This window comes from Centroberyx gerrardi, chromosome 12, assembly GCF_048128805.1.
Source record: "Centroberyx gerrardi isolate f3 chromosome 12, fCenGer3.hap1.cur.20231027, whole genome shotgun sequence".
Lineage (NCBI taxonomy): Eukaryota > Metazoa > Chordata > Actinopteri > Beryciformes > Berycidae > Centroberyx > Centroberyx gerrardi.
The window spans coordinates 28,492,801-28,519,956 of NC_136008.1; the positions used below are offsets into that span (position 1 = coordinate 28,492,801).

At 44.2% G+C, this 27,156-nt stretch overlaps 1 protein-coding gene across 1 annotated transcript in view; it reads right to left on the reverse strand.

Annotated features, from left to right (window-relative positions):
• Nucleotides 1-27,156, reverse strand: part of cdk14 (cyclin dependent kinase 14) — a 159,735-nt gene that overhangs the window by 10,526 nt on the left and 122,053 nt on the right. Inside the window, exon 14 of the mRNA XM_078287238.1 lies at nucleotides 25,250-25,400. Within this exon, the coding sequence (XP_078143364.1) occupies nucleotides 25,285-25,400 (116 nt within the window). The 3' untranslated portion in view covers nucleotides 25,250-25,284. The remainder of the gene's footprint in view (nucleotides 1-25,249; nucleotides 25,401-27,156) is intronic.

A 27,156-nucleotide genomic window follows, 5' to 3' on the forward strand; every position in this document is an offset into this window, starting at 1 on the left:
AATACACACAGTTTTGCTTTATGTCTTTGATCTGGAGACGATGCCGCTCTGGTGCAACGCTCACCATGGGAATGCTCGTCTCTGTAGGAAAGGTATTTTCAACAAAGTGTAAATCACCCCTTGAACAACACTGCCGGTGTAATGAAAGGTATAGACTAATGTTTCCGGCCTGATTCCAAGCAGACTACTGGGTCTTTCTCTACAGTACAGTATGTTACCTGAGCGGACTAGACATAAGTATAAGCATAGAGCAGAGCTGACGCCCTGTTAAAGCCTGGGTGTGTTTGCTGTTTCTCTATGAAACCGTGCTGACAACAGAGATTCAGTCCGCCCTTACTGCCTCACCACTTTCCTTCTTCCCCTTCCTCCTCCTACTTTTTCTCAGGAGCTACTGTACTGTTCTGTACTATCTGTTTTTCTGTCCAAGCAGAAGTATTAACACTTAACTCAACTGGGTACACTGTTGCCAACTTGGATACTTTGTCACTAGATTTAGCGACTTCCTTCACAAAAGCGACTAGCGACAAATCTAGCAACTTTTTTGGACCATGGTGAACAATAATGTGCCGACTCCCAAAATTTGGTGACAAATGCTTTGGGCCTTCAGGTGATGTAGCCCACCCTCTGACAGCCATATTGGAGGTCTACAGCTCTTGGACAACAGTGGATGTTTGCGTTTGTAAGTGTATGACTTGGCCGTCTCAACAAAACTGAATAAACATGATTCATTTGATTTTGTGTTAGGTTATGTAATTTAATTAGCTAGCTAACCATAGTATCTGGCCAGCTAACCATCAACTGTCTTGTTGTAAATACATCTAGATTGCATCTAGTAGAAGCTAATGTTAGTTAATACTGGTTTCTGGGAAACCTGGCCTTGGCCAAATCTGGCAGAGACTAGGGCTAAAGATAAGACAGTTTACTGTGTCACAGTAACCCACATTTAGAAACAAATCTACCTCAGACTATTCACTTTAACTGAGAACATTACTGAATGGATCTACAGCCACTCCACAACATTTTTTTTCAGGTAGGCCTAGCTCTCTTTTTCTAGCCTGGTATGACATTACTTGCATGTAGCCAATTCTCCAATGGACCTCCATGATGGAGCCAGCCGTGGTTGATAGGACATTTGAGTTTGCAGACCACACTGCAAACTCAGTCCTGGGAAACACTCATCACCCAGACACAGCTCTTACACAGCGTTTGCACACTCTCGCAGGTTGAAATCACATTCACAGCTACACAAAGGACTGTATTTTCTCTGCTTGGACTTGTTCCAGAACATGTAGTCTTTAATATACTTTCAGTTTATGGTAAAGTAATAACATGAATATTTGTCAGGTTCCTTCTGTTATGAGCTGTGCGTGATTGCATGCCCTTGGAAGGCAACGGGGAAAAAAAAAAGCTTGGAAACTTGGCTTAACGACAAGCTTGGGTGTTTCATTTGAGGGCAGCTAGCTTTGTTGCGCCAGTTTAGCCTCTGCCAAACCCATGGTGAAAGGCACTATTAACTTCGTCATCATTCTCACGACAGCTTCGGTAGCCGACTCGGAGTGTGCGCAAGTAAGACCTGTGTGCGTGTGTGTGTCCTCTCCACACATGTTAGGCAGCTGTGGCGAGAAAAACAGTAAAAAAAAACAGGAAGTGTCCAGAGAATGCCTCGCTTTCCCGACTAGCCCAAAGGCCTCTGGGAAGGCTAGTGAGGATCATGTCAGTTCTGCTTCTTCTGAATGATACCATAATGCTCCTGCATAAAGTGCAGCATGTCGATGACTACATAAGATCTAACAGCATGGATGTTTTATCAGAATGGGCTTACTATGCAGCTTTACCTCCGCACACCTACAGTACGGTATATTGACAGCACTGCTGAATCTACAGTATCATTGGATTCTCTGACAACACATGGCAACTGATGGTTTATTCATCAGCTGAACGGAGCAGAGGGGGACAGACTGACGGGCGAGAGCCTTGTGATCACATCTCATCTCCATATCCATCGCGCTGGGCTGACGAACCGATGGGGGAAGGGCTGATCAATGCCTCCGCCTGCATAGATCTCTCTATTCCCACCTCTCCATCCATATGGCTTATCCTCCAGCTCTCCTTCTCCCATCCATCTATATCAATCAATCATCAGTATCTGTACAGGGTATCTGCAGGTTTAAGAAAGTCAAACAGACAAAGAAAAGAGCGCCACCTACAGAAACTCAAACTGCATCAACAGAAAATCCAAGGAAAAAGACATCACAGTACTGGACGCACTGTTTGATTGACAGGTGATCTCTGGGAAGTGCAGAGCAGAAACACCACAGCAATGAGCGCTGAGCACCAAAGATGGAGACAAAATGAAAAAAAAACACAGCAATGGGCGCTTAGCAGCACAGATACAGACAAAAAACAATGAGGATCATGGAGATTACCATTTTTAGTCTTAGCCAAGCACATTCTGTGTTGGTGAGCAGTGATTCTCCACCTTTTTCATATCAAGTACCTCTAATTTAGTCCACATTAGGGCCATGGACCCCCATTTGATGAGATTTTGTCTCTCGGACCCAAATCTGACAATATTATTATTGATAGATATGATTTTGTCCAGAATTCCATGACTATCTGTATTGTAGGTAGAGAGACAACAGTGAAACTATGATCAAAATAGTCATTCTTCTACATTCTGTAATTGTGTTAACTTCTTGTAAATGAAATAATGGTGAAGTTTAACAATTCATCAATTTGCTAGGGACCCCCTGGAACCCCCCCAAGGACCCCGATGGTCCCCGGACCCCATGTTGAGAACCGCTGGCCTATTGGTTCCAGAAGCAGACTTGTGCTCAGTAGGTCGCCAGGTCAAATCCCCGCACCATCGCAGCGATGACTGCTTAGCACCAAAGATGTTGCCAAAATCCAAACAAAAAAGAATCTCGAGGACTTTAAAGTTTTATTTATTATTTATCTATTATTTTAAAATTTAAAATACACATCTATCTTCAGCCTCTTCTCCATAAAATATTCAAAGCGAAGAAGTTAGTAGTTCTCTGTGACAAGTTAAAACATTTAAGTCTGAACATGGTAGAAACAGTGTACAGTCTGAACTCCTTTGCAGGCTGTTTATACGGCAACGCTTAAACCCTCACCCAACGGAGGCTCAGGATGAAGACATCAACGCGCCGCAGCGAGCCTAATCTCTCTCAAGATAAATCTGTCATGAAAATGGATGTGAAAAAAAAAAAAGATTTGAATCACTTTAAAAAGCCTGTTTTCCATCCCGCTTTATCTCTTCCATATTCCAGGATCCCCGACCATTCCCTGCATCTGGAGATTAACTTCTTAGACGCTCGGTGACAACTGGCCTTTAAACGGCGGCCAAGGAGCCGTGTGAAGGCGTCCTCAGTGGCCTGGAGGGCAGGTTCACAGGGTTGGGTGCTGGGAGAATGTAATAAGGATTAATATTACAGAGCCGGAGATCTCAGACATGCTTTGTCCGTCTTTGCTAGAGAGCGTCACGTCGTCGCCTGATGCGGGCGGCGCATTCGTCACTCTCTGCTCTCGGAAGCATCCGCGCAACCCCGACCCGCCCGAGAGAAAATTAAATCTTTTTAATCACTGCTGTCATATTTTTGGCTACAGTGTGTGCGGGTGTGGGTTTGTGCGTGTGGATTGTGTAAGTGTGTGTGTGTATGCGGGTTCATTTCAGGGTAAGCAATTTACTTTTTCGAAGGGATTTTTTGCCCCCTTGATCAGATTTTTAGGGGCATTTTGGTCCATTTGTGGGGCAACTGAACTATAAATTTGTAGCATGAAGATTTGTTTTAGCTTCTCTTCAACTGCTGGAAACTGGCGACAGGCCTTACAGAAGACCCACCCACCCTCCATTGTTGAGTTTTTTTTTTTTACCATATTGGTTGTTTTAGTTTTTGTTGACTCAGTGGTTTGTGTTGGTTGGCAATTCCTTCTCCTGCTAGCTGCGTGGTGCCAACATTTTCTACTGCCTCGGGCTGCGTACTCGCTTGTTTTCTGATGGGAAAGCGCTCCATTTTTCTCACCCAGAACTCACCACAAAGAATCCCCCGGTCATAGGCTCCCACAAATCACCTACAGTGGCCCACGGGGACAGCAGTCTCATTCACGCATGAATATTTGACAAGTCAGTGAAGAAATGAGAACAGGGTGAAATGCCAAGAAGGGTGCTCCTACATGTTTTTGCTGCTCATTTTTAATTTCACAGGCATTTTACGAACTTTCAATGGGATTTTTACCCCAAGCCCCCGCTAATTTCTGACCCTGGTTCATTTGTAAACACTGGGTAGTTAAATTCTTGGCTCGGCGAAGGCTTAAAATGACAGTTTAGAGCGCACATTCTCACTGCAGCGATCTGTGTAGGGATTACACAGCCAATCGACGATCCAAGAGGCCAAGCAGGTTAATTTTAGAGCTCTGTGGTGTCACTGAGAGACTACTGCTACCCCTCTGTTTGAGTTTCCTGCTAGCATGCTTCAGCCCCCACATACACACACAATTCATAGATCACTTTCCCTCTTCTCAATTTCAGAACTATGTAATAGACGGTTGTCTTGCGAGGACAACTGTGAGATCAGATAGTTGCGGTGGCGCTCTGGCAGCCGTGGTGTCACTTTACTGTGAATTACAGCCTGTGTTGGGCTGCAGACAGATTGAAAAGACTGGGTGTAGCCCATAGTGGGACGCGTACGCTGTATCCTATTGCAAAGAACAATTGTTTGGAAAGCCACCCTGACATTTTGAATTGGTCGGCTGGAGATCGTATCGACAAGCCATTCTTCTCCCTTGAATATGAATGGAAGAAATATACATGGCGTATATGGCAGTGATTGCTGCATGTCTTTGGACGATATTTGTATATTTGAATGGCGCATAGCATTCTATTCTTTCACTGAAACATTCAGCCATTTTAATGCTTCAGAAAACATTAAATGTGCCATTGCTGCACACACTGTCTCCCCAATTTACACAGCATTGGACACAGTAAACAATATAAAACAATAACGCAGCTGAATCTCCATTATAACCACTGAGCATTCGTCCCTGTGCGACACTAAACAGGCCATCTAAGCGCGTTAGCCTTCCTCCATCGCACCGGAGGGGCTGGTGGTGGCAGTGAACACGGTGAAAGCTGCTTTATTGTGGCCTAAACGGCTGCATTTAGCGAGGAAATCAGCTTGAACATACCATTCTATTTCTGTACGTTCTCCTCTCTCTTCCTAATGGGATTATAGGCAAATAGAGACAGAGAGGGCATGGCAGATAGCGCTAATTTAGGAATGCAGAATGGGGGGAGAAAATATGAGCGTGTGTCTATGATTGTATGATTTTTTTTTTGTCTATTTGTGTACGTGTATGTGGCTCTGTGTTGAAAATAATAGTTCACTTTTCTGTTCAGCCATGGTGGCTATCGCTGCTCATGCTAACTACCCAGTTCATCTATTTATTCATATACATAAAACGCATCACTTCCTGTGCACCAGAAACTTTTTCCCAGGAAAGAGCTAGCAGACACCGGGTGTAGAATCTTTCATGAATTGGATACAGGTTGAATCACTATTATATTATAGTAATCAGTGATAGAGAGGAGCAAATTGGACATTTATTTAGGCCTACATAAAAATGGCGCAAATTATTACTTATTAGTCAGGCCTATAATCTGTCATTGACGCCTCTGGAACCCACTCTCAACTTTAATCGGATGTGTTAAAGCTGCAATAAGCGATTTTCCGACCACTACAGGGTGACAGAAACCGCAACACATTTGTAAATAAAGCACAGCAAAACTACTGCACTATGGAGGCCCCAAAGGACAAACCAGGACTGTGCATGAAGGCTAATAGCTATGCTAACTGTACCTACGGAGAAGTGTCACCGGTGCAGTCTTGCTTAACCAGATTTTTCTCCCACTAAAGGTTACATGTCCCACAATGACAAGTGAAGAGGTAGGTAGCAAGTTTACTAGTTTAACAAGTTTACTCGCTCGCTTCATTGATTCCGCCATTACAAGAATGTTTTTCAGGAACGGGAGGGGGAGAGCGCCGCTTTCAAACAGCGAGGAAAGAGCCAAGCTAGTTTTAAAAAATGAAAAGCTACTGAATGGACCGGGAAGGAGCTTCGTTACAGTGTGCAATTCAACAACAAGCTTTAGAAAAGAGGTGAAAACAGCAACACAGCTGGCCCGCGTGTGTGGATAGTAGTTTATATCATTAAGTCTCAATGAAATCTCCAAATAGCATTAGCTTCAGGATTGGTTATAAGGTCTGATATCGCTTATTGCAGGTTTAAGCTAACTGACTTGTAGCGTGTGTGGTAAAAGCCCAGGCTAAAAACTGTAGCAGACTCCTGTGAACCTAACCATGCAAACCGTGCATGGGATAAACAGTCATTATGTGTTGTTTTTCCTCCACACAGAACACACGGGGGACTTTTACCACAGCACCGCAGTTACTGGACTTACATTAGATCCATGCGCTGTCCTCATTAGATCTTCTCAAGGAGACAGTGAGCGAGATGGGGGGAGGGATAGTAATTATAACATGGTATGTAATTAGGCAGTATAACCCCCCCTCCCCCTCTCCTCCCCTCTCCCCCCTCCACTCCTCCTCCCCACCAGCTGTAACTCTGTACATTCCATAATCCATATTCAAATGCAGGCGCTGACACAGAAACAGCCTTGTGAAGACCAAAGAGCGCCACTGGCACTGTTCAGCATGCAGGGGACGGTGTTGTGGGGGGAGGGGGGGGGGGGGGGGGTGTTCTGGAAGGGTTTTGGAAGGGTTTGGAAGGGTAGGAACTGCGGTTTTGAAGGACCACTGGCTTGGATAATGAGCTCTATGTCTCCCTTTCTTACAGATCGAAATGCAGACAAACACACAAACAACCAAATGAGAGGCTGTTAAAGCTGCGGCGGTAAAGCTTCTTGATCCAAATCCCTGTTCCCTCTTTTCTTTTTTTACTTCTTGCTAACTGCAAGAGAAACCCTGTGCTTTGACTAAACAGGCAAACTGTAAGGCAAGTCATTCTGTTATAAAACCCTCATTGTTTTGTCCTTGTGCAGCTACTGTTAAGACTTTCACTGGCTATGCTTCTGACAATGGGAGCAGTTCGGCTTGCTCTTGCATGGCCTCCGGTTTACATTTCTGTGTGATGAAGATTTAGTTCAGCAGCAAGCCCCCCCCCACCCCTTTCAACACACACACACACACACCTCTGGAGAACGCTATTGTCAAGTGTATTAATTAGCCTATTTTGTGTAAGTATAACGATCTGCATAGTTTAGTTAATTTACGGGGCATGCATAAGAATGAAGGAGGAGTTGCAGAGGAGGAAATCTGCTTGGGAAATTTGTTTCATATTTACATAATTATTTAGAAGCTCCTGCTCCATGCTGAAACTTAAATTTTGGACTTTAATTTATTCCAAAAGACTTGTGTTTGCACAGGGATCGTGCGCAGGGACTCAGCTGGTTAATCAAGCGCATGTATAATTCATTTGCCAGGCATGAGGTCTGACGCCGAGGCTGTTAAGATGAATATTTCTAAATGTAATATTTTCAATTCCTCCCTGTGAAGTTGAAGCCATATACTCAGAAGACTTGGGCTATATCAATAGTGCCCAACTTAAACATCATGTAATGTGAGTATTTTCTGGGGTTGAGAAGCTGGATCTACTGCTGGCCCCTCTCTCTGGATCTCCAATCCCCCCCCCCCCCCCCGCCCCCCTCCTCGGCCCAGTCTGGAAGCTGCTTACACAAACAATTAGATGATATTTTTGGGCTCCAGAAATACCCATCCAATAATTGCTCCTACTGTTTGAGCAGCCACTTTGCACACACACACACACACACACACACACACAGAGATGAGCAGAGATTGAAGAGTAATCTCTATGAACCTTGCGGTCCGTGACCAGCCACCAGAGCTCCCATTTACACTTAAAAGGACTAATTACCAGGCTGCACTGCAGTGAGCAGGGAGAACTACTGTAAACTAGGCTTTGACTGATACGGGTTCATGAAGGCTGATACTAACATTGAATCTGCTGATAGCAGAAAATATGTGCTGATATTAAATATTTTTAAATTTGAACATTTTCATTCACCCCCCACCTCAGTGTTTCCCCCAGACTTTCATTATTGTCAGGGTGGAAAAGCCTCTGAAACAGCACTTAGACCATGAGATACTAAAACTCTCCATTGAAACCAATAATAATAATATATTCATGCATACTTGTGTAGAATCTGATCAAAGTGTCTCATTACAATCAGTTCAGGTTAAGGGCTTCCCATAGACAACCAGTGTTGTATTGATCAGTTCTACAATAGATATGTAATCAATCAAACTGCATCATATCCATCATATCAGAGATGGACCAGACTTACTAGACCAGATTTTAGCAAGAGGGCCTAACTCAATGCATCAGCACAAGGAACATTACATTATAGGTTTGCAGCAGTGTCATAAATATGACAAAATTACAAATGATACAGTTAATCCATTTAAAAGAACCACTATGATGGTGAGACATTTATCCGGTTTGTGGGTTAGAGACAGAGCAGAAATATTTTACAGCCAGTTGCCTTTTCGCTGTTTGCTGTCAACCAACCCAACCATCTCTATATTAGCTGCCGGGGCTTTAGCATGGCAGCAGGCGTATAAAGTAAAGCAGGTTAAACTCTGCGGCTGTGGCTTAGCATGGCGAGGCAGAGGTGACATATAGAGAGTGAAACTGTGAGACTGTGAAGTAGCACAGAATCGACGGTAAGCTCTAATCTCTTTCATTAAAAGAAGCTGAGCGGCTTGAAGGCATAGCATGTGAAGAATGCTAACTATTCTCTCGCTGGATCAGGAAGTCAGCTAAGCAAATAAACAGAGTAATAACATAACAACATAATCAGATTACCCTAGATGGCGAAAAAAAAAAAAAGAGAGCAAAAAATCGTATATGTGTGGCTTTGCGGGGATAATCAGTCGCCGGATGGTTCCTGAGCAGGAGAGAGATCTGCTGTCCCGCTGAGAAGAGACGTATAGCCACATTTGGGTAAACACCATGAAGGGTTAATAAGCTGCGTAAAGCCCCAAACCCCCTCTGCTGGGCTTCGTACCAGGCCTGCCTGGCTGGGAGAAGGGCTGGAGGGAGGGTGGAGGATGGAGAGAGGGCGAAGGGGGGGCAGGGAGAGGGAGGCTGGAGGCTGGATCTCCACCCCCGTCCTGCTGGGCCCCGCCGGGCTCCACCGAGCTCCACCTCCAACCCCTCTCCTCCTCCTCCCCCCCTCCATACTACCCCTCTGCCTCCCAGAGCGCTGGGGCTTTAAGTCCGTCTCCCAGGTAACACACACAGCTGTTGACAGACACACACACACACACACACACACACACACACACACACACACTTAATAACAGGCCCTGCAGTGCAGAAAGCGTAGGGCCTTGTTAGCCAACAACCAGGCGTGAAATCACTGCGCCGCACTCCCAGCACGATGAGTCAATCTATACCTCCTGTTCCTCTTTGTTCATGTGTGTGTGTGTGTGTGTGTGTGTGTGTGTGTTGTGGTGGATGAGTGTGTTTCGTGGCTTTCCTCCAGGCCACTGTGGAGCTGTATCTTTGATTGGGCTGGGCTGTCTTTTGTTTAAGACTCATCTATAGCTCAACCCCAACATGCACCTCACGCCGTGCATCCTAAACAGAACGCTACAAGATGAACTTTCCCTATACTTTAAATGAGCGGAACTTCGTCGACGGCATCCGGATGCGAGCGCCGACGTTTCCCGTTCGCAGATTCGCGAGGGGGAAAAAGACAAGGGCAGAGAGAAACATGTAAACACTGGCTGGGTAGTGAGCTGGATGCCCCGGCTTGTGTCACTGGAATGCTTCGCAGAGCCTAGCGAGCGAGCGCCACTGCTGCATTGAAGCTCTCCGCCGGTCGCTCTCTCCCGGTAATCACAAGGTTTTTTCGGCTGCGGCATTATGCTAACTTGCAGCGGCGAAGGGGGAGGGGCCAAGGGGCCGCTTTGATAAGTCGAGCATGGCGAACGTGAATGAGGCAGCGACAGGCGAGGCAAAACACACATTCATTCCCCTCACAATGCCGAGCAGCACTTTTAATTAAACCTTATCCAGCGCGATGAATAATGCAACAGCTTCCTCGCAATCCACCGTCTCCCTTTTCTGTTGCTTACCAGGCTGTGTTCAACCATTTCACCCAGCCACATGCATACATTAGACAGAGGAATGGCAAGACACAGAGAAGAAAGGCCCCGCTGTTTCTGCTGCAGAACATAATAAATATACAAAATGTTTTATATTTTTTGCCAACAGGGGAAAACAGATAAATGAGCGGGACTGGAGGAGAGGATTATCTGATTGTGCATAAAATGTCTATTATATAGCTTGTGTTTTGTTGCTTTTTCTCAAATTTATCCGAACTGACATAGGGGTAACCCTGTGGTTTAACCCAAGGTTTACTCATATTGCCATTAAATACACACACACACACACACACACACACACACACACACACACACACACACACTCCAATTTGAGAACCAGAAGTTTAGCTTATCTTACAAGGGCAAAGGGCTCGGCGTGAAGGGCCACCATGCCAGGCGGTGGGCAGCCCACAGCAACAAAACACAACACACATTCCCCATGGGAGAGAGATGCTCTGCACTGCACCGGACAAGACCAGGCACTGAGAAACACATCAGTCCCCCACTAAACCCATTGACACACTCCTAAATGGATGGAGGAAGGGGCGAGAGGGCCGGGAAGGAGGGAGGGGGTGGGGGTGGGGGGTAGGGGGCGGCGGTCAGAGAGAAAGAGAGAAAGGCAGCGAATGGGATATTCAGAGCATTGAGGAGTGAAAGGATTGTATGGGAGAGTGAACCCATTACAGGGCAGACTGGCTGGGGCCTGGGAAGACAGAAAGAGGGCTACAGGGAGGTGGCGTGTTGTATTTAGCCTGGAGGAGATCAACAGAGGGACGTCTCACCAGGAAAACTCCACCAGACGCTACTAGAGTCCAGACAGACTGAAGTTAACCAGCCCAGGACGGCACTGAGGACTACAAGTTAAAGCTGCAATGAGAAACTAACATTAACATAACAATAAAATATACCGGATATATTCCACATTATCAGTCTGTCAGTCTCGGGGGGATGGGGAGGGTAGACTAGCGACCGTCCAAAATCTGTGTAACACCCAGACACATGGAATGCTACACAAGCTAACGTTACAGTTCCATAGGGTCTGATATCTATGCTAGCTAAGTTAGCTAATTAAAAAATCTTCCGGTGAAGATGACTGCTTATACTAGTTAGAGTTATTATGACTTACCGGGATGTTGTGTGTGGGTCATGTCTCTCCCCGCAATGTAACTTATTCATGACAATGTAAACGTAATATGAAAAATAAAACTTTTCCTGTGAATGAAGGACGGAACTTCAAAATAAGAGCTAACTTGCTGTGTTTACTTGCAGCTTGTTCGCCTATACTCTGAGAGGCAAAGCTTGCCTTCCATGGGTCTGAACCTTGATATGTTGTTATATGTTCACAAACGTGTTACCGTAATGTACAATGTAGATGCGCAAAAATTTTTTTACACTTGATAACGCAGTCCTTTGCGATGTGTTTATCACGGAAATTCATATCACAATATCGTGCAGCCCTAGTTCCAAAACACAGTGAACATCAACTTTGCTGATTGGTGTGGAATTTCATATCTTCCTCCTGTCATAATAAATGGAGCCATATATAGAAGAAGGCTTTGAATTCATTTTCGGTGCAAACTTCAAGTTTTGCTTTGCTAAGTCAGGAAGTGACCTCTTGACCTTATACAGTTGTATCCGGGGCACTCGTGGTTTCAAGGAATTTCATTATTCTGTGCAAATGTGCTTCACAAAACACAGAGGTTGGGGGTTAATTCGTGAAATACATGAGATCTCAACATAATACTGCCCTGTGTGAATAGGGCTAATGTATTGTCAATGCACTTTCAGAAGTCAGCTTTGCTTTCTCTCACCACAAAGTTGGACAGGCAAAGGGTTTCAAACGTATGGAATGCATGTCGTTATGTGGCTGCAATAAAAAATAATAGAATATAAAAATCACTTTATCAATTCTGAGGCCATGTTAATTGGCTTGGTTTTGGAATTGGCTGAAGCCACACAGCGGTTAAGCCGGTATGGTGTGGTTTCACGCTTACATAAACACACAAACTATTCAGAATCTCCCAGAGGAATTCGGAAATCAGTTCACGAACAAACAACACACAATTATAATGAAGCATTTTTGAGAGGAGCAATAAGGACACAGAGAGAGAGCAGAGAGAGACGGAGGGGATGGAGGGGATGGAGGGGTGGAGGGGTGGAGTGGGAAGAGACGTGGGGTGTTTTTTGGAGAGGGAACGTGTTGCTGCGGCGGAGCCAGCCAGCCACAGCTGCCACCGTGTGTTGTACCAGCCAGTATTGTGGCCCTGCATGACCACGATAAAGCTCTGCACTGTCTCTCTGCTCCTCGACTCGGTTATTGAGGCACCGAGGAGAGTGGGGGGTGGAGGGGGGAAGGTCAATTGAAGGCCAATACGGATACTAAGATTGTTCAGTATCTTTAAAAATATAAAGTATTCAGTGTTTCTCCCTGAATTTTATCCTCGTCAGGGTGGAAAAGCCTCTGAAACAGCATTTAGACCATTGTGGGATACTACATCTCTCCACTGAAACAAATAGAAACAAGGCAACAACAAACAAGGCAACAGGGAATGATGCAGGATGATGGAAGGATGATGCATCATCCTTCCAAGTTTCATCAAAATCGGACGTGGTGTCGGAGTTATGGCCTTTTCAAAGCTTTTAATTTTTAACTATAGCACCCCCATCAGGCCAATCAGTGTATTGTTTTTTAAATGCCAAAACACAGTGCCAAAATGCATCATCCCTCCAAGTTTCATCAACATCGGACCAGTGGGTACGGTGGCCAATGAGTGCAAACGCACTACAAAGGCCCAAAGCAATCGCATTAAGAGAAATGCGCTGGAACTTCAGAAATGATGCTAATCCAAAAACTTGCAGCAGGAGCCCTTAAACAAGCATAACAACATCTAGATGATAGGACCTAATAGCTGAAACTGTCTTTCTGTCTTGTGAATCTCGAAAATCAGCCACTGTATGTGCAGCGTGCTTCTGCTGCATTTAATTTCGTGGTCTGCATCTGTGGATCATTTCTGAATTTGCAGCGTATTTCCTATTAATGTGTTTGCTTTGGCATTCTGCAGCACGTTTCCGTTGTTGTGGTCACTTTGGGTTTTCGTGTGTGTTTTAGAATTTCCATTGTTTCTGAAGTTGCAGCGCGTTTACCTGAAATGAAACATAACTTTTTTTTACCTTTTTGTCGATGTTGCTGCACTTAGTATACACCTATTCAATAACAAAAAATGTTGAATTCTAGAAATTCTATATCAAAATGAACAGGCCATCTCTTTCCAGTAAACGGCACATTTCTGTTGATGATTCATGCTGCACTCGGGGGTACAAAAGTACAAAAATTTCATCCAATGAAATTTAGATAACCGTTGGAACTATTTCCCCCACCCCCGCTATATTTTTATTTGTTTGACGTTGAGTCCCTCCTGCTGACGCTTCCCGCCCTAACTTCCAGTTTAAGGAATGGAAGCAAATCACGCTCTCCATGCCACTTCATGGGGTCTTTAATGCAATTGCTTTGGGCTCTTGTAGTGAGTTTGCACCCGTCGGCCACCGTAGCGGTGACCTGACCCTGTTTCGCACCACCAAGCGCAGTAAGTTCATTAGGCATGTAACAGAAACAGACTTGCTCTCCAGACAGGTTTAGCAATGCCTCCATCCATTTCACGACTAAGTTAGAGCGGTAGAGGTCATTCCGCCAGGGACACGGCATCAATAACATAAAGTGCATTTGCAGATCCGACATTTAATATTCATCAACACGTCAGCCTGTGAAGGGCCGACCTGGTGCGTTGCCGCAACATCAATATCCTGCCGGCGGAATGAGTACACTTATCTCACTGCAGGGGCAGGGTTAACTGAACAGAACCTCAAAGGGGGTATTAATAATCATAATATTTCCTCGCAGACTCTCCAAATAGGCTGAATATGAGGGAAGCTGACCCCCCGCCTCTCCTTTAACACTCGTCCCTTTCATTTAATGACATTCACTTCTTGCCTCTCTCTTCCCCTGCCGTGTGGGCTGATGTATACTGGGCCCAGTGTTTCCAGGCCACTCGTATACAGGGCCGCAGTGTGCCGTTAACGCGGAGGCTCCCCGTTGAGTGTATAATTTGTGAGTCGTGTCCAACTCGGACCGAGTCAGTCTCCCGCTGACTTCCTGCCTCGCCACACTGATGAACGCCGGGAAAACAGCTTAGGAGACAGACAGCGGTCAGAAGCCTCTCCTGCTGCAGCTAGTAGGCGTTCGACCGATTTTTTATTCTGTTATTTGCGAATTAAAGCTGCTGATAGGTGACATTCTGCGCCGATATTTAGCATCTTTAAATTTGACCATTCTTCTACCAAAAAGCCTCTGAAACAGCATTTACACCACGAGACACTAAAACTCTCCATTGAATCCCAGGATACTAAAACTAACCGCAGTAGCTAGAACTGCTCTTACGCTTGATGAAGTTTGAGAACAAGCCCACACACATGTAAACACACAGACAAGGCACAGACACAAGCAGACACAGACACACACACACACTTCCCTTCCTTTACAACAGCTCCTCAGTTTCCACGATCCACCTCAGCAGTCGAATGTTCACTGGACAAAAGCTCCACTGTCCACACGCTAGATCTTTCAGATTGGCTTCTGAATCAAGATTTTTATGGGGCAATATGAAGTGCAACGCTGTACGCAGAACAGTCTGATGGGGTTTGGAGGGAAAGTGACATTCTCGGAGACTGATTGGAAGCCGGTGTAAGCAGCAGGAAGAGGCGGGGCGATTTCCAGCGCTGGTAAAATTAGAAGTGTTTGGAAAGTTGTGGCGGTGAAGGGTTGGATGGAAGAACGTTGTGTTATAAGCATCTAGAGGCTCTGCATATTCATTAGGACTCCTCACACCTTCACATGTGTGAGATGCCAAAGAAATGAAGTTCAACAGTACTAGGCTTGGGCCGATATTCGGTATCATCGAATATCGCAATATTTCGTAAATATCGCAACGTTTCCTCCAATGCTTAAATAGTAAGGTCTAATTTCTAGACTGTTAATAATAATAAGAGCTGAGAATAGAGCTTGTGAAATTGTGATGGTCAAGCGTCCCATTTGTGATTACTACAGCAGAATAAAATGGAGCTAATATCCATTCATTTTTCTGCCCCACGATACGTATCGTCACATTACTGTATTGCGATATATTGAATTCCGATGTATCATCCCATCCCGACTCTCTAATCAGTATTCCGTTTCTGATCTTGGCACTTTGTTCTTACATGATCGTTCTATGTTCACATGAATATTGTGACGGTACCTTTGACCTCCGTAATTTCCAGTGCTTGTAATGTGGATGATGTACTAATTGAAGCTCATTCTACAATCACTGTCATTATAAGCTGCCCTGGATAAGAGAGTCCACTACATGCCTAATACAAAACCAAGCACCTCCGCTGTCTGACAAATGCACGACTGCAACTCAAGGTGGAAGAAGCAGATTCCAGGAAGGAAGGAACATACATGCATACACTTATACATTCTCTCTATCTCTCTCTCATGAATACCAACCAGAGCTCAACTCATTTTCTCAGAGTATTTCAAATGGCAGGCTGAGGAAGTTAAACTAATTAGCCAACTTCATTCGACACTAATTCACTCAGCTGAGACAAGAAGCTCCAGATCTGCTGCTGTGGAGGAGCTGTTGGCTGCATCACATAAGACGGCAATTTTTTTTTTCTTCTCTTCTTTTTGGAGAAGCAAAAAAAAGAGAGAAGCTACGTGCGCAATGCTCATTAGGGAGACCCATATGTTGGAGGAGAGCGCAAGAAAGGAATAAAAAGGGGAGATGGAGAGAGACGGAGAGAAAAAGGTGTGGCGCTTCGTGCATCTCCGGAAAACATCCTCCATTATTGAGATTTGTTTACAGCAATTTGGAGGCATCCACCGAGCTGCTGTCATATCTTTTTCAAAACTCGCCCATCTCTCTTTCTCTCGGTTTTCTTCAGATGGTGAAATGTGTGCGTGTGGAAACAGACTGCGTTGCCATTTAAACAAAGAGAGGGGAGGAACTGTGAGGATTTTCTTTATGTGCATCCAGTTGACTTCCTGAATGAAGATTGCACCATCTGGTTGGACACCACCGACAGCTAGCCTGAGCCATCTGAACTCAGAATCACCACTGCCTGCCCAGACACACACACACACACACATATTGGCCTGTTAAAATAAATCAGATATGTTCCAGTTGGTGTTGTCCAGCTCCGAAAGGATACAGTTTGATTTATCACACATTTATTGTCGAATTGATCAATACTACACTGGCTGTCTATGGGAAGCCCTTAAAGGTGCTGCGTGTATCATTTTACCATCAGTAAATTAATTAAATCAAATGACCACGTCATTTTGACACATTAGTAAACAAACAAGGCCATTGTCAAGAAGCCTGTTTAATTTTATATTGTGTGCCACTGGGTTGGATTTGGAGGGAAATCTGCTGGATTGCTTTACGGAACAAAACAAGAAGAGGGCGCTGTTCTTCCAGAGAAACAGAGCTAAAGCTTTCAGTTTCTGGCAATGGCAGATGGAGGAAGCAGTGAAAGGCAGATGGGTCGGATTTGGCGGGAAATCTGCTCTATTGCTTTACGGCACAAAGCAAAATTGCTTTACAGCACAAAACAGGAAGAGGGTGCTGTTCTTCCAGCACAAATGTGGTCTTAATTTTGAGATTCACTAGCACTAACAATACCACTGTCGTGAGATGTCAGCTACCAGTTGTCTCCATCATGGTCTCAAATGATACATGCTGCACCTTTAACCTGAATTGATTTGAATGTCACATTTTGATCAGATTCCGCACAAGAATGCATGAATATGTTTTCTTATTATTATTATTATTAGTAGTAATATCCTGGGTTTCAGTGGAGAGTTTTAGTGTCCCTTTTCCACCCAGACAACAGTAAAAGTCTATTGGAAACAATATTTGTTTTAGGAATTTTTCGACATGAAAATGGTCAAATTTAAAGAGTCTGAAATCAGCAGGACATAGTGGCTTTCGGCATCTTTGGTCCAAAAATATTCGCATCAGTTCTGGCCTGATACTAGCCCCTATCAGTTCAATCCTAGTACAGTACACAGTATATTCTACTGTACAGTTAGATTCATATCAGTAATCATACTGAGGGGAGCGATGGAGGGATGGGAGGAATGAAAAGAGGGATGGAGGGAAGGAGGGATGGAGGGGTGAGAGAGAGAGAGAGAGAGAGAGAGAGAGAGTATCATTGTGACTGGAGGGGAGCTATGGTAATGAGCGTCAGATCTCCTCCTACATGTCAGCCTGATGGCATTTGCCGCCTCCAGTGATAAACAAATTACACATGAAATCAATTCCTGCGCCTCCTGGAGGACTCCTCCTCCCTCCTCCCTCCATCTCTCCTCTTTTTCCTCCTCTCTCCTCCACCTTCTATCCTCTCTTCCTCCCTCCTCCTCCTCCCTCGTCTTCTTCCCTCCTCCTGCCTCCTTCCTCTCCTCCCTCCTGTTCATCCTCTCCCCTCCTATTCCTTCTCTCTCCTCCCTCCTCCTTCATCCTGGGACTTGATAACAAGCTATAGGTGGAGTGTATGTGTGTGTGTGTGTATGTGCGCCCCGGGGAAGTCATGAACCCACCGCAACCCTTCTCCATCCTCCTCCTCCACCTTCTCCCCTCTCTCTCTCTCTCTCTCTCTTCTTCATCTTCTCTTCTCTATTTCTTCTTCTTCTCTCTATCCTCTCTAACTCCATAGCTCTCCTCTCTGACCGTCTGACAGAGCACGCCTCATCAGATCCAATCCCCCGGCGTGTCAATCACCCCAGCCCAGAGAGAGAGAGATGGAGAGAGAGGGAGAGACAGAGAGAAAGAGAGAGATAGAGATAGAGGCCGGTATGGCTGTTTTTTAGGCTAATAGTGATATTTTTGGATTGATACCCACCATTTTGTACAGATATTGAATATATTTCAATGCCAAAAAATCCCCCAAATTCCAATAATTTATTCTTGTCAGGGTGGGAAAAAAAAACCCTCTGAAACAGCATTTAGACCATCATGGGACACTAAAACTCTCCACTGAAACCCAGGATAGTACTACTGCTACTGCTACTATAACACTCAACAGAAGATGACATTGAGTGACATTGCATGATCACTTAGGAAAGCAGTGACTAGAGAATGATAAGAAGACAAGGGAAAGAGGAAGAGTGATAACGGCAATGATGGCAGTGAGTCTTGTATTCAGCATTTTGATTTGAACTCCAGACTACTATAAAGGAATTAGGAAAGAGGGCCCAATGTACATACAACATGGTTCCGCTTTATTTTCTGGGTCCACAATTTCCTAATGACTTACAAGAAAGGAACTGTTAATTTCTTGGGAAGTTTCCTGGAAAGAAGCATGAAATGATGCAGTAGCTATATAGAAAATGTAAGCTGGTGGAGTCGATAAGATACTGTACATTTCTAAAAGAGTTTCTTGGAAAGAACTGCAAAATGACAAACTATTTACTGGAAAAATAAGAGGTCAGTTTGGTAACCCCCAAGTCATTATTCATATAATTATATAATATAGTTATTTGTTGAATTCCTTCCTCTAATTTCTAATTTTCTATATAACTACTACATAATTTCATGGTTCTGTCTTGGAAACAACAGAAGAAATTGGAGGAACTTACCAACTACCAGTTAACTCTTTCTCTATTTTCCCTGTAATTAGTACATAATGTAATGGTTCTTTCCAGGAAACTTCCTAACAGTTCCTTTCTAGGAAATGATTAGGAAATTGCGGACCTGGAAAATAAAGCCTTACCTACAACATAAGCATCTCTGCCCTTTATGCCCACAACATTTCACTACAACTCCTACTCTGTCCATGGCTGGTTTATGCACATTCACATTTTATGCATTATGTTTCATGAGAGCCTGTGGTGCAAACTCCGTACCCAGAGTGCTGGCACATGCAAAAGAAAGAGCTTAATGGTAAACGAGGTAACCGGGGGTTGAAAGCGAGTGCGCGCATATTCTAAGAAACGACGGAGAATTCTAGTTAACATCTACCGCACTTCACGATGCTCTTCTACGAGGGTGAGATGAAACGAGAGCCCACACTACTGGCAGGCACTAGTGAAATCAGGTATGGATATAAGAGGCAGTGGGAGAGTAAAACCGGCTGATTTGACTGAAGGCTCTCCATTTCTCAAGGCTATGCCTCCGGTTATCCTTCCCTCCTCCGCCCCCCTCTTCCCCCCTCAGGCTCGCAGCGGGGATATGCTTTAAAGCACTTTGTCCTCTACCTAGAAAAACTTTCTGACAGGTCGTTTTGTGGACCGCACAAATCTATTTCTTCCCACAAACGGAGCGCAAAAATATGATTTTCTGTCCCGTTGACATTGTAAGTTCTGGACAGTGGTGGCTCCGGTTCAAAGACCTCAATAGTCACAAAGCTCGTCTTTTACTTTCAAGAGAAAACGCGCGCACATCTGTGAAGGTTTCCTCCGTTTTAGCAAACAAAATGGAGCACGGCCACTAGGGTGATGCCTTTAGGCAATAGTGTGTGTGTGCGCATGTGTGTGTGTGTGCGTTTAAATGAATAGCTGGCACCTCAACATACCGGACACTACAGTTTAGCTTTGCCTGTAGCTGTTATCTTCAAAGTGACACAGCGATGCTTCGGGGCCGGAGTGTCCTCTCGGTGACCCACAGTGGCTGAAGCCAGGCCAAGTGACCAGCAGAGGCATAGAGAATGGGAATCTACTGCATGCCAACAGCTATCAGTGGGGTTTCTGACTACTATAACACTGCAGGTAGGACAAATACATTTGATTTGAGAGAAAAGAAAAGTACGTGATAAACTAAAAACGAGTAAACCTGCTGTCCCCCCACGAGGGCCAATTGTCATTCCTCCAAGTTTCGTCAAAATCGGACCGGTGGTGTCTGAGATATCACGTTTACCCCACAAGATAGTATTACTTAGACTTATTTCCATTGTGGTGATCAGTGGAAGACAAAATAACAATAACTTGACAAACCACACAGAACACAATCAAAAGATCATAGGATATACACGGCACTAGCTAAACTGTCTTAATACTGGCCACTTCTCACATTGTTCCAAAGTAAAGTTCTCACTAAAAATAGAATAAAATAATACTCTGTATGTAGGGAAGCAAGTGCTAAAACACTGAAATTTTAAAAAATCTTTACCTAGCGGACTTTATGCAGTGTTACAACCCTGAGTGAAAAGTCTCTTAAAGCAATATTCCACTTAGTTTTAACATGGGGGTTATTTGGCACTTGACCACCATGAAAACCAGAATATAAACTAATCAACGAGATCGGATGCAGCTGGACGAGTTTGTAGCATTTGGATTTTTACTTCCCATTCATTTGAATGAGCCACGAAAATAGCCTGAAAACTGACATTTAACACGTTGGTGAACAGATTCAAACTGCAACTGTGATTTTCAATTGACTGTTGGTCCAACGTTTTAGAACATAATTTCGCCAAATAGCATTTTTATTGATAGAAGAGAACATAGCGGAGGGATGCCATTTAGGAGAGATAGTTCCTGTTTGGGAGACCGGATATACTTTTATTTTTAAATACTAATTTTAGTGTAAACCAAGAATAGAAATGCAAAATGACGACTGACCAATTACTGCTTTATCAATCTTGGAGCCCATCGTCTATCGGTCTGACGACGATTAGACTCTGGGGGCAACAGCCAATATTTCAGGGTTTCCGGTGTAGCCAGCGGACATCCGGGCTAAGACTTCCTCTTCTGTGCGCCGGTCATTGTTTACAGTCCGATTAGCAACTTGAGACGCGAGAATGGAGTTGGAGTTGAGAGACAACGTCTCATATGCAGATATCTGTTCATAGAGATTAGCCAAAATGTTGTCTGGACCTAAAACACCTACAAAAAGTATCGATGTTTGTGTATTATGTGGAGAAACGTTCGACTCCAACTCCATTCTCGCGTCTCAAGTTGCTAATCGGACAATAAACAAACAGTAAACAATGACCGGCGCACGGAAGAGGAAGTCTTGGCCCGGATGTCCGCTGGCTACACCGGAAACCCCAAAATATTGGCCGTCACCCCCAGAGTCTAATCGTCGTCAGACCGATAGACGATGAGTTCCGAGATTGCTGCTTTATTGTCTTAAAAGCAGGATCTGTTGTTGAATCTGTTCACCAACGTGTTAAATGTCAGTTTTCAGTCTATTTTCGTGGCTCATTCAAATGAATGGGAAGTAAAAATCCAAACACTACAAACTCGTCCAGCTGCATCTGATCTTGATGATCAGTTTATATTCTGGTTTTCATGGCGGTCAAGTGCCGAATAACCCCCATGTTAAAACTAAGTGGAATATTGCTTTAAGAATCTAACAGGAAAGTCCTGTAGGATTTAAGAATAAGACCGTAACTAACTTTTATATCTGAATATAGATCGCTAACAAGGCTTTCAGCCTCTCCAGCAGGATCCTTATAAGACTTGCTTCCAAAATACGACAGACTTGCCATTGGATTGTTGTTTGGACTGAGGCACTGAGCTGTTGTTTTCACCTCTTTCATGTTGCTTTTTCATTCCCTGATTGAGTCAATGTTTCATGCGTTTGGTTTTTATTCTGACTGTCCATTTTTGAACACGCTGCAGCGCTAACAAATGCAGCTTGTATGTGGTTGAAGCTCAGCGGGGCGAAGTGCTCCTGACAAGTCTATCCGCTCTCCACTTGTTGTTGAAACTTGGTTGGAAGTTGAACTTTGTGGTCACTGAGCCGATGGATGGGGAGTGGGGGGTCGGGGGGATGGGAGGGGAGGACCGTTGCCTAGACTAGGCACCTAGTTGCATCAGCTAATCTGCTGAATAATGCAGAATCATGAATAAACATAGATCAATGCGGTTCACTACTGTAAAGGAGACCTGCACCCCCCCCCCCCCTACCCAACCCAACCCAATCCACCAATCTCTCTCTCTCGTCTTCCCTTCCATTCTTCAATCTGCTCATTCTGTGTCTTTCTGGCTTTCTCTTTTCTCATCCAAAAAAACAGAAAAACAAAAAAAACAAACCCACCAAGCGCCACACACCGCTCTGGCTTTCTTCTGGCCCAGCCATACCCAAACACTCCCCCCACCCCCCCCAAACACACACACACACACACACACATCCCCCCATCCTCCCTCGCCTTCTTCTTCTCTTCTTCCCCTTCCTTTTTTCTCTCTGGCCGTAGTGGTGACAGACATTGTAGTGGCGCGGCGTGTTTTTTTCTCGGTGAAGGCGAGTCAGGTCCGGGCCCTTCGCTCTCGGCTCAATAGCTGCCCGGGTTTTTCCCCTCAAAAGGCAGCCATCCAGCCCCGAACACAAAGCCTGCCCACTGGGAATAGACCCACAAAAGAGAAAAAGGGGCTTGCTTGCCTTTGCTGCTCTGCTCCATCTGAACTGGCCCTGCCTCCACTACCTCCTATAAATAATACAATGCTACCTCAACCAAGAAAAAAAAAAAGAAAAAGAAGAAACCCTGCCCTGCTCCTGCAAGCCTCTCTCTCTTTATCCCATCCCTCTCTTCCCCCTTTTCTCCTCACCTCTCAGATTTGTACTAAACCGGAAAATCTGTGTAGAGGCCTGCACATATTCACTTAAATACATCAAATCTGTCATGTGATTTCTTTGTGTGGCGCTTGTTGTGCTCTATATATCATTCTATTACCGTTACAGTATGATATAGCTGCCTATTGTTGTAGCAGAGCGGTATAGTTCAATCTATTGCTGCCTGCAGCGGTGGTTCCATCCAACTGTCAAGTGAATTTAAAGCAAATGAAATGAAACGGCGTAAAAAAAACAAACAAATGCGTTTCCATTAACTGAAGCAAAAAAAACAGGCTTCCCAGAAGAAGAACTAGTAGTAGAATAGTAGAAGAAATAGAAGTAGAATAGAGGGAAAACCCGGAATCATCATCACCACGATGGAGACATTAGATGTTAGAAACAACATGTATGATATTTCTGGAGGTCCTGGCTGGCTGACAGATATTTTAAGGACATTTCAGAAAGCCCAAAGCCACTTTTCAACTGTTGTGCAATGAAATGATTCATCGGGGCCACTGTGTCGTAATATTCTCCCTTATTAGTATTCACTATTTATCTCAGAATTTCCACTTCAAGCCAATATTGTGGAAATTCTGATCGAATTTAGCCGTTTCCATTCAGCTTTTCTAATTGGATGCATCATAACTCGCATCAAAAAAACTTGGTATGGGAACCCAGCTCGCATGTGTGCATTTGCGGGCATGTATAAATGGCTGTGTGTGTGTGTGTGTGTGTGTGTGTGCATGTGCATATTTAGCAGTGTGTTAGTGCGTGTGTGTGTGTGTGTGTGTGTGCACGGATTAGGCTCCTATCAGCGAGGCTCTCCCAGCCTGTCAGGCTTTAGGACTGGCAGGGACAAAGAGGCTCATTTCAATGTGAATGCTGCAGCTGAGAGGACACAGCTCTCTCAGTGGGGTGACTTCCACCCTCCACACACACACACACACACACACACACACACACACACACCATGAGCCTCCAGATGAGGCCATACACACTTCACGATATTCACTGGGATAGTAAATGAAGGGCACTCAGCCTCCATCGACTCCACGTTGGAGGAGGGTGTAGAGGAAATGTCAGGAAATCAAAAAAAGATGAAGAGAGACGGGGGAAATCGGAGAGGGAGCTGGAGAGGATTCCACACGGCTTATATACAGTATGTCTGTATCAAACATGCGAGTCTGTCAGCCCGTATGTGGCGGTAGAGGTGCTTAAAGTCCTAATCCGCGACATTTTCATATAAAGAAGTGTCCGTTTTTGCTGATAAAACAACAATAGTGATTCAACCTATATCCAGCTTATGAAAGCCTTTACTTTTTCTGTTCTAAACACCCGGTGTCTGGTAGGTCTTTCCTGGGAAAAATCCTCTAGTGCACAGGAATATCGCGATATTTAGGGCGGGACAGTATCGCGATTTTCAATTTTGGATATCGTCCAAGCCTAGCGCCACCTACAGAAACTTAAGCTTGATCAACACGAAATCCAAGGAAAAAGATACAGTGCTGGACACACTGTTTGATTGACAGGTGAACTCTGTGCAGAAACACCACAGCAATGAGCGCTGAGCAACAAAGATGGAGACAAAAAACAAGGATCTTGAGGATTACCAGGCTTCTCCCTGCACCTGTCAGAAATTGGAGCTGTAATCTGGATGGCGGTGCTGCGTCGTGGCCCCTGTGCTGGCCCTCGTGCTGCCTGGTCCGTCATTAGACCGACCATTATCCCCCACGCCGGGTCTCCGCACCTCTCATTACATGCAAATACAGCCGCTTTATCTGGCCGGTGAATAAGACCCCCCCGTCTCGAAAGAATAGGACGCCCTCCTCGCCCACTCAAAAGCCGTCCCACCGGTTATTACCGGATCCTCTGCTTCAGTGCGGACGGGGCAGCTCTCATGGTGTCCGGTGTAGGCTTGGGCGATATCCGAAATTGAATATCACAATACTGTCCCGCCAAAATATTTTAACCACGATATACGTATATCGCGGGGGGGTGGGGGGGGATAATATCGAATATCGGCCCAAGCCTACCATTAGTTTCAATACGTCTGCACACTTAGACATTTTCTGTACATTATGTAGACCTGCTAATGTGAATACAATGCACATTTTGCACTTCTTGTATGCTGAATTCCTTATTCTCATATCCTTAATATGTTATATACTGGATGCATATTTTTATTTAATTTTTCACTGATCTTGTCCTTTCATTTTACAATATATTTTCATATTGTATTTTCCATTCTTTTTTCTTCATCTCAGTATGCTCTACTGCTGATATTTTGCACACTGTCACAATACTGTAATTAATTTTTTTCATACTTTTTGAATCCATACATTACGTTTGGGTGTGTGTTAAACACACAAACAGTGTTGTAGCAGTGTTTGTGTGTGGGTTTTCTTCATGTATAATGCATCAAGTACGTACCTGGCAGGCAGTCATGTGCAGGATGCTGCCTCAGGTCAGTGCTTGCTGCCAGACGAGGCTTTTCCATGACTGTTCCTCCGTGCGCAAACCTGTATGCTGTCCCCACACTCTGTCTGCAGTTTTATACTTGGTACCGTAAAGATAGAAGACACTGCAGGGGAAGAAGAGAGAGGAGAGGATTACAACTATGTAGCCCTATGGAAAGAAGAGAAGCTTCATTATTGGCTACAATGGAGAACATAGTTTTTTGTTAAAAATAGGAATGGGTCTTAAAAAGTGAATATCCAAATATTTGTTTGTGGTGACCATCATTGTCTTTTGGGATTTTCCTGTTAACCTTTTTTTTTTTTTTTTTGAGATACATCATTAAATAATTTTAAAAAGGGGCTACATGTAGCATTTTCCCCATCAATAAATCATTACCACATTCATTTTAAGACATTACTAGAAATTACCTTAAACAATCATTGCGGAGAAGCCTCTACACAGCATTTTACATTGTGTAACATCGGGTCGAATTTGGCGGGAAATCTGCTGGATTGCTTTACGGCACAAAACAGGAAGAGGGCGCTGTTCTTCCAGTGCAAACGGAGCTAAAGCTTTCAGAGTTTCTGGCAACGGCAGATGGTGGAAGGAGTGAAAGGAAGATGGAAAAATCACTTCCAACATTATTCATCATCCTCATCATTTATCCTCTTCAGGGAGGGGAAGGGGGGGCAGTTAGCAATGGGGTTTATGGGAAATGTAGGGAGATAAGAGGCTGCCATTTGTTTACCATAAGTATACCAAGGTATCAGAATTAATTTGACAATGATATATAGATGTAAAAATTATACATGTAGCTCTTATAACCAAGCCAACTAACTATATGCTTTTACTAGCAGTTATTTTTTATCAAAACCATACTAAAGCCCAGCGTGGCCACACTTCTAGAAAGTACAGGACAGTGTGCTTCAGTGAAGTTAGCATGGCTCCATCCAGCTAATTCTACAAGCCAGGAAGGCGGAGCTAGCCAAGCTAGCATGACAACATTTGAACTAAGAGAATCTCTGACCTTATTGCTAACATGACTGATAAAGATATGCAACTGATCAGAACCGTAGAGATTATGGATGGGACAGTAAGCAGTATAGTACGTAGGGATGGGACGATATGCTTATCTCACGATACTTTCCGATACGCGATATGGGGTTCGGGATTCAATACAACCACGATACAATGTCATAAATAAAAGTTCAATGACAACAAAGTCTGACTGTGCAGAATTCTGTTTATTTCTGAGACACAAATCTTTCTAGCGATGGCATTGGCTTGCTAGAATGTAAACAATTTAAAAATGTCATTACAAAGTGTAAAAAATATAATTTGGATGGAGAGCTTGTGAAATTGTGATGGTCAAGCGTCTCATTTGTGATTACTACAGCAGAATAAAATGTAACTAATAACCCGTTTTTCTGCCCAATGATGTGTGTGTATTTTCTATTTTTGTATTGCGATATATTGAATTTGGATATATCGTCCCATCCCTAGTAGCAGAGCAGAGTGCAGAGTGATGGAAGTGATACTGTTGAGATTTTTGTCCAGAACTTTTGCTTTAGCTTTTGGAAATTTCAGCATGCACTGAATATTTAAATATTCATCCAGGCCAGACCACTGAATAGTTGACCATGAGAATATGGACTTCATCCCTAGTTAAAAAAAAGTTATTTTATTTAGCAGAGCATTCATTCCTAATGGGACACATGGGTTCAGATCGTTGCACAACCTCTTATCCGACTTGGAAACACAGGAAGGGGACTTTGCCAAGAGAGCAGGGGAACACACTGGAGATGAACCTCGCCATCAAAACAACGCTCTCGTTTCATTTCCGCATAAATACATCCAGAGAGTCCAGAGAGACGGGGAGG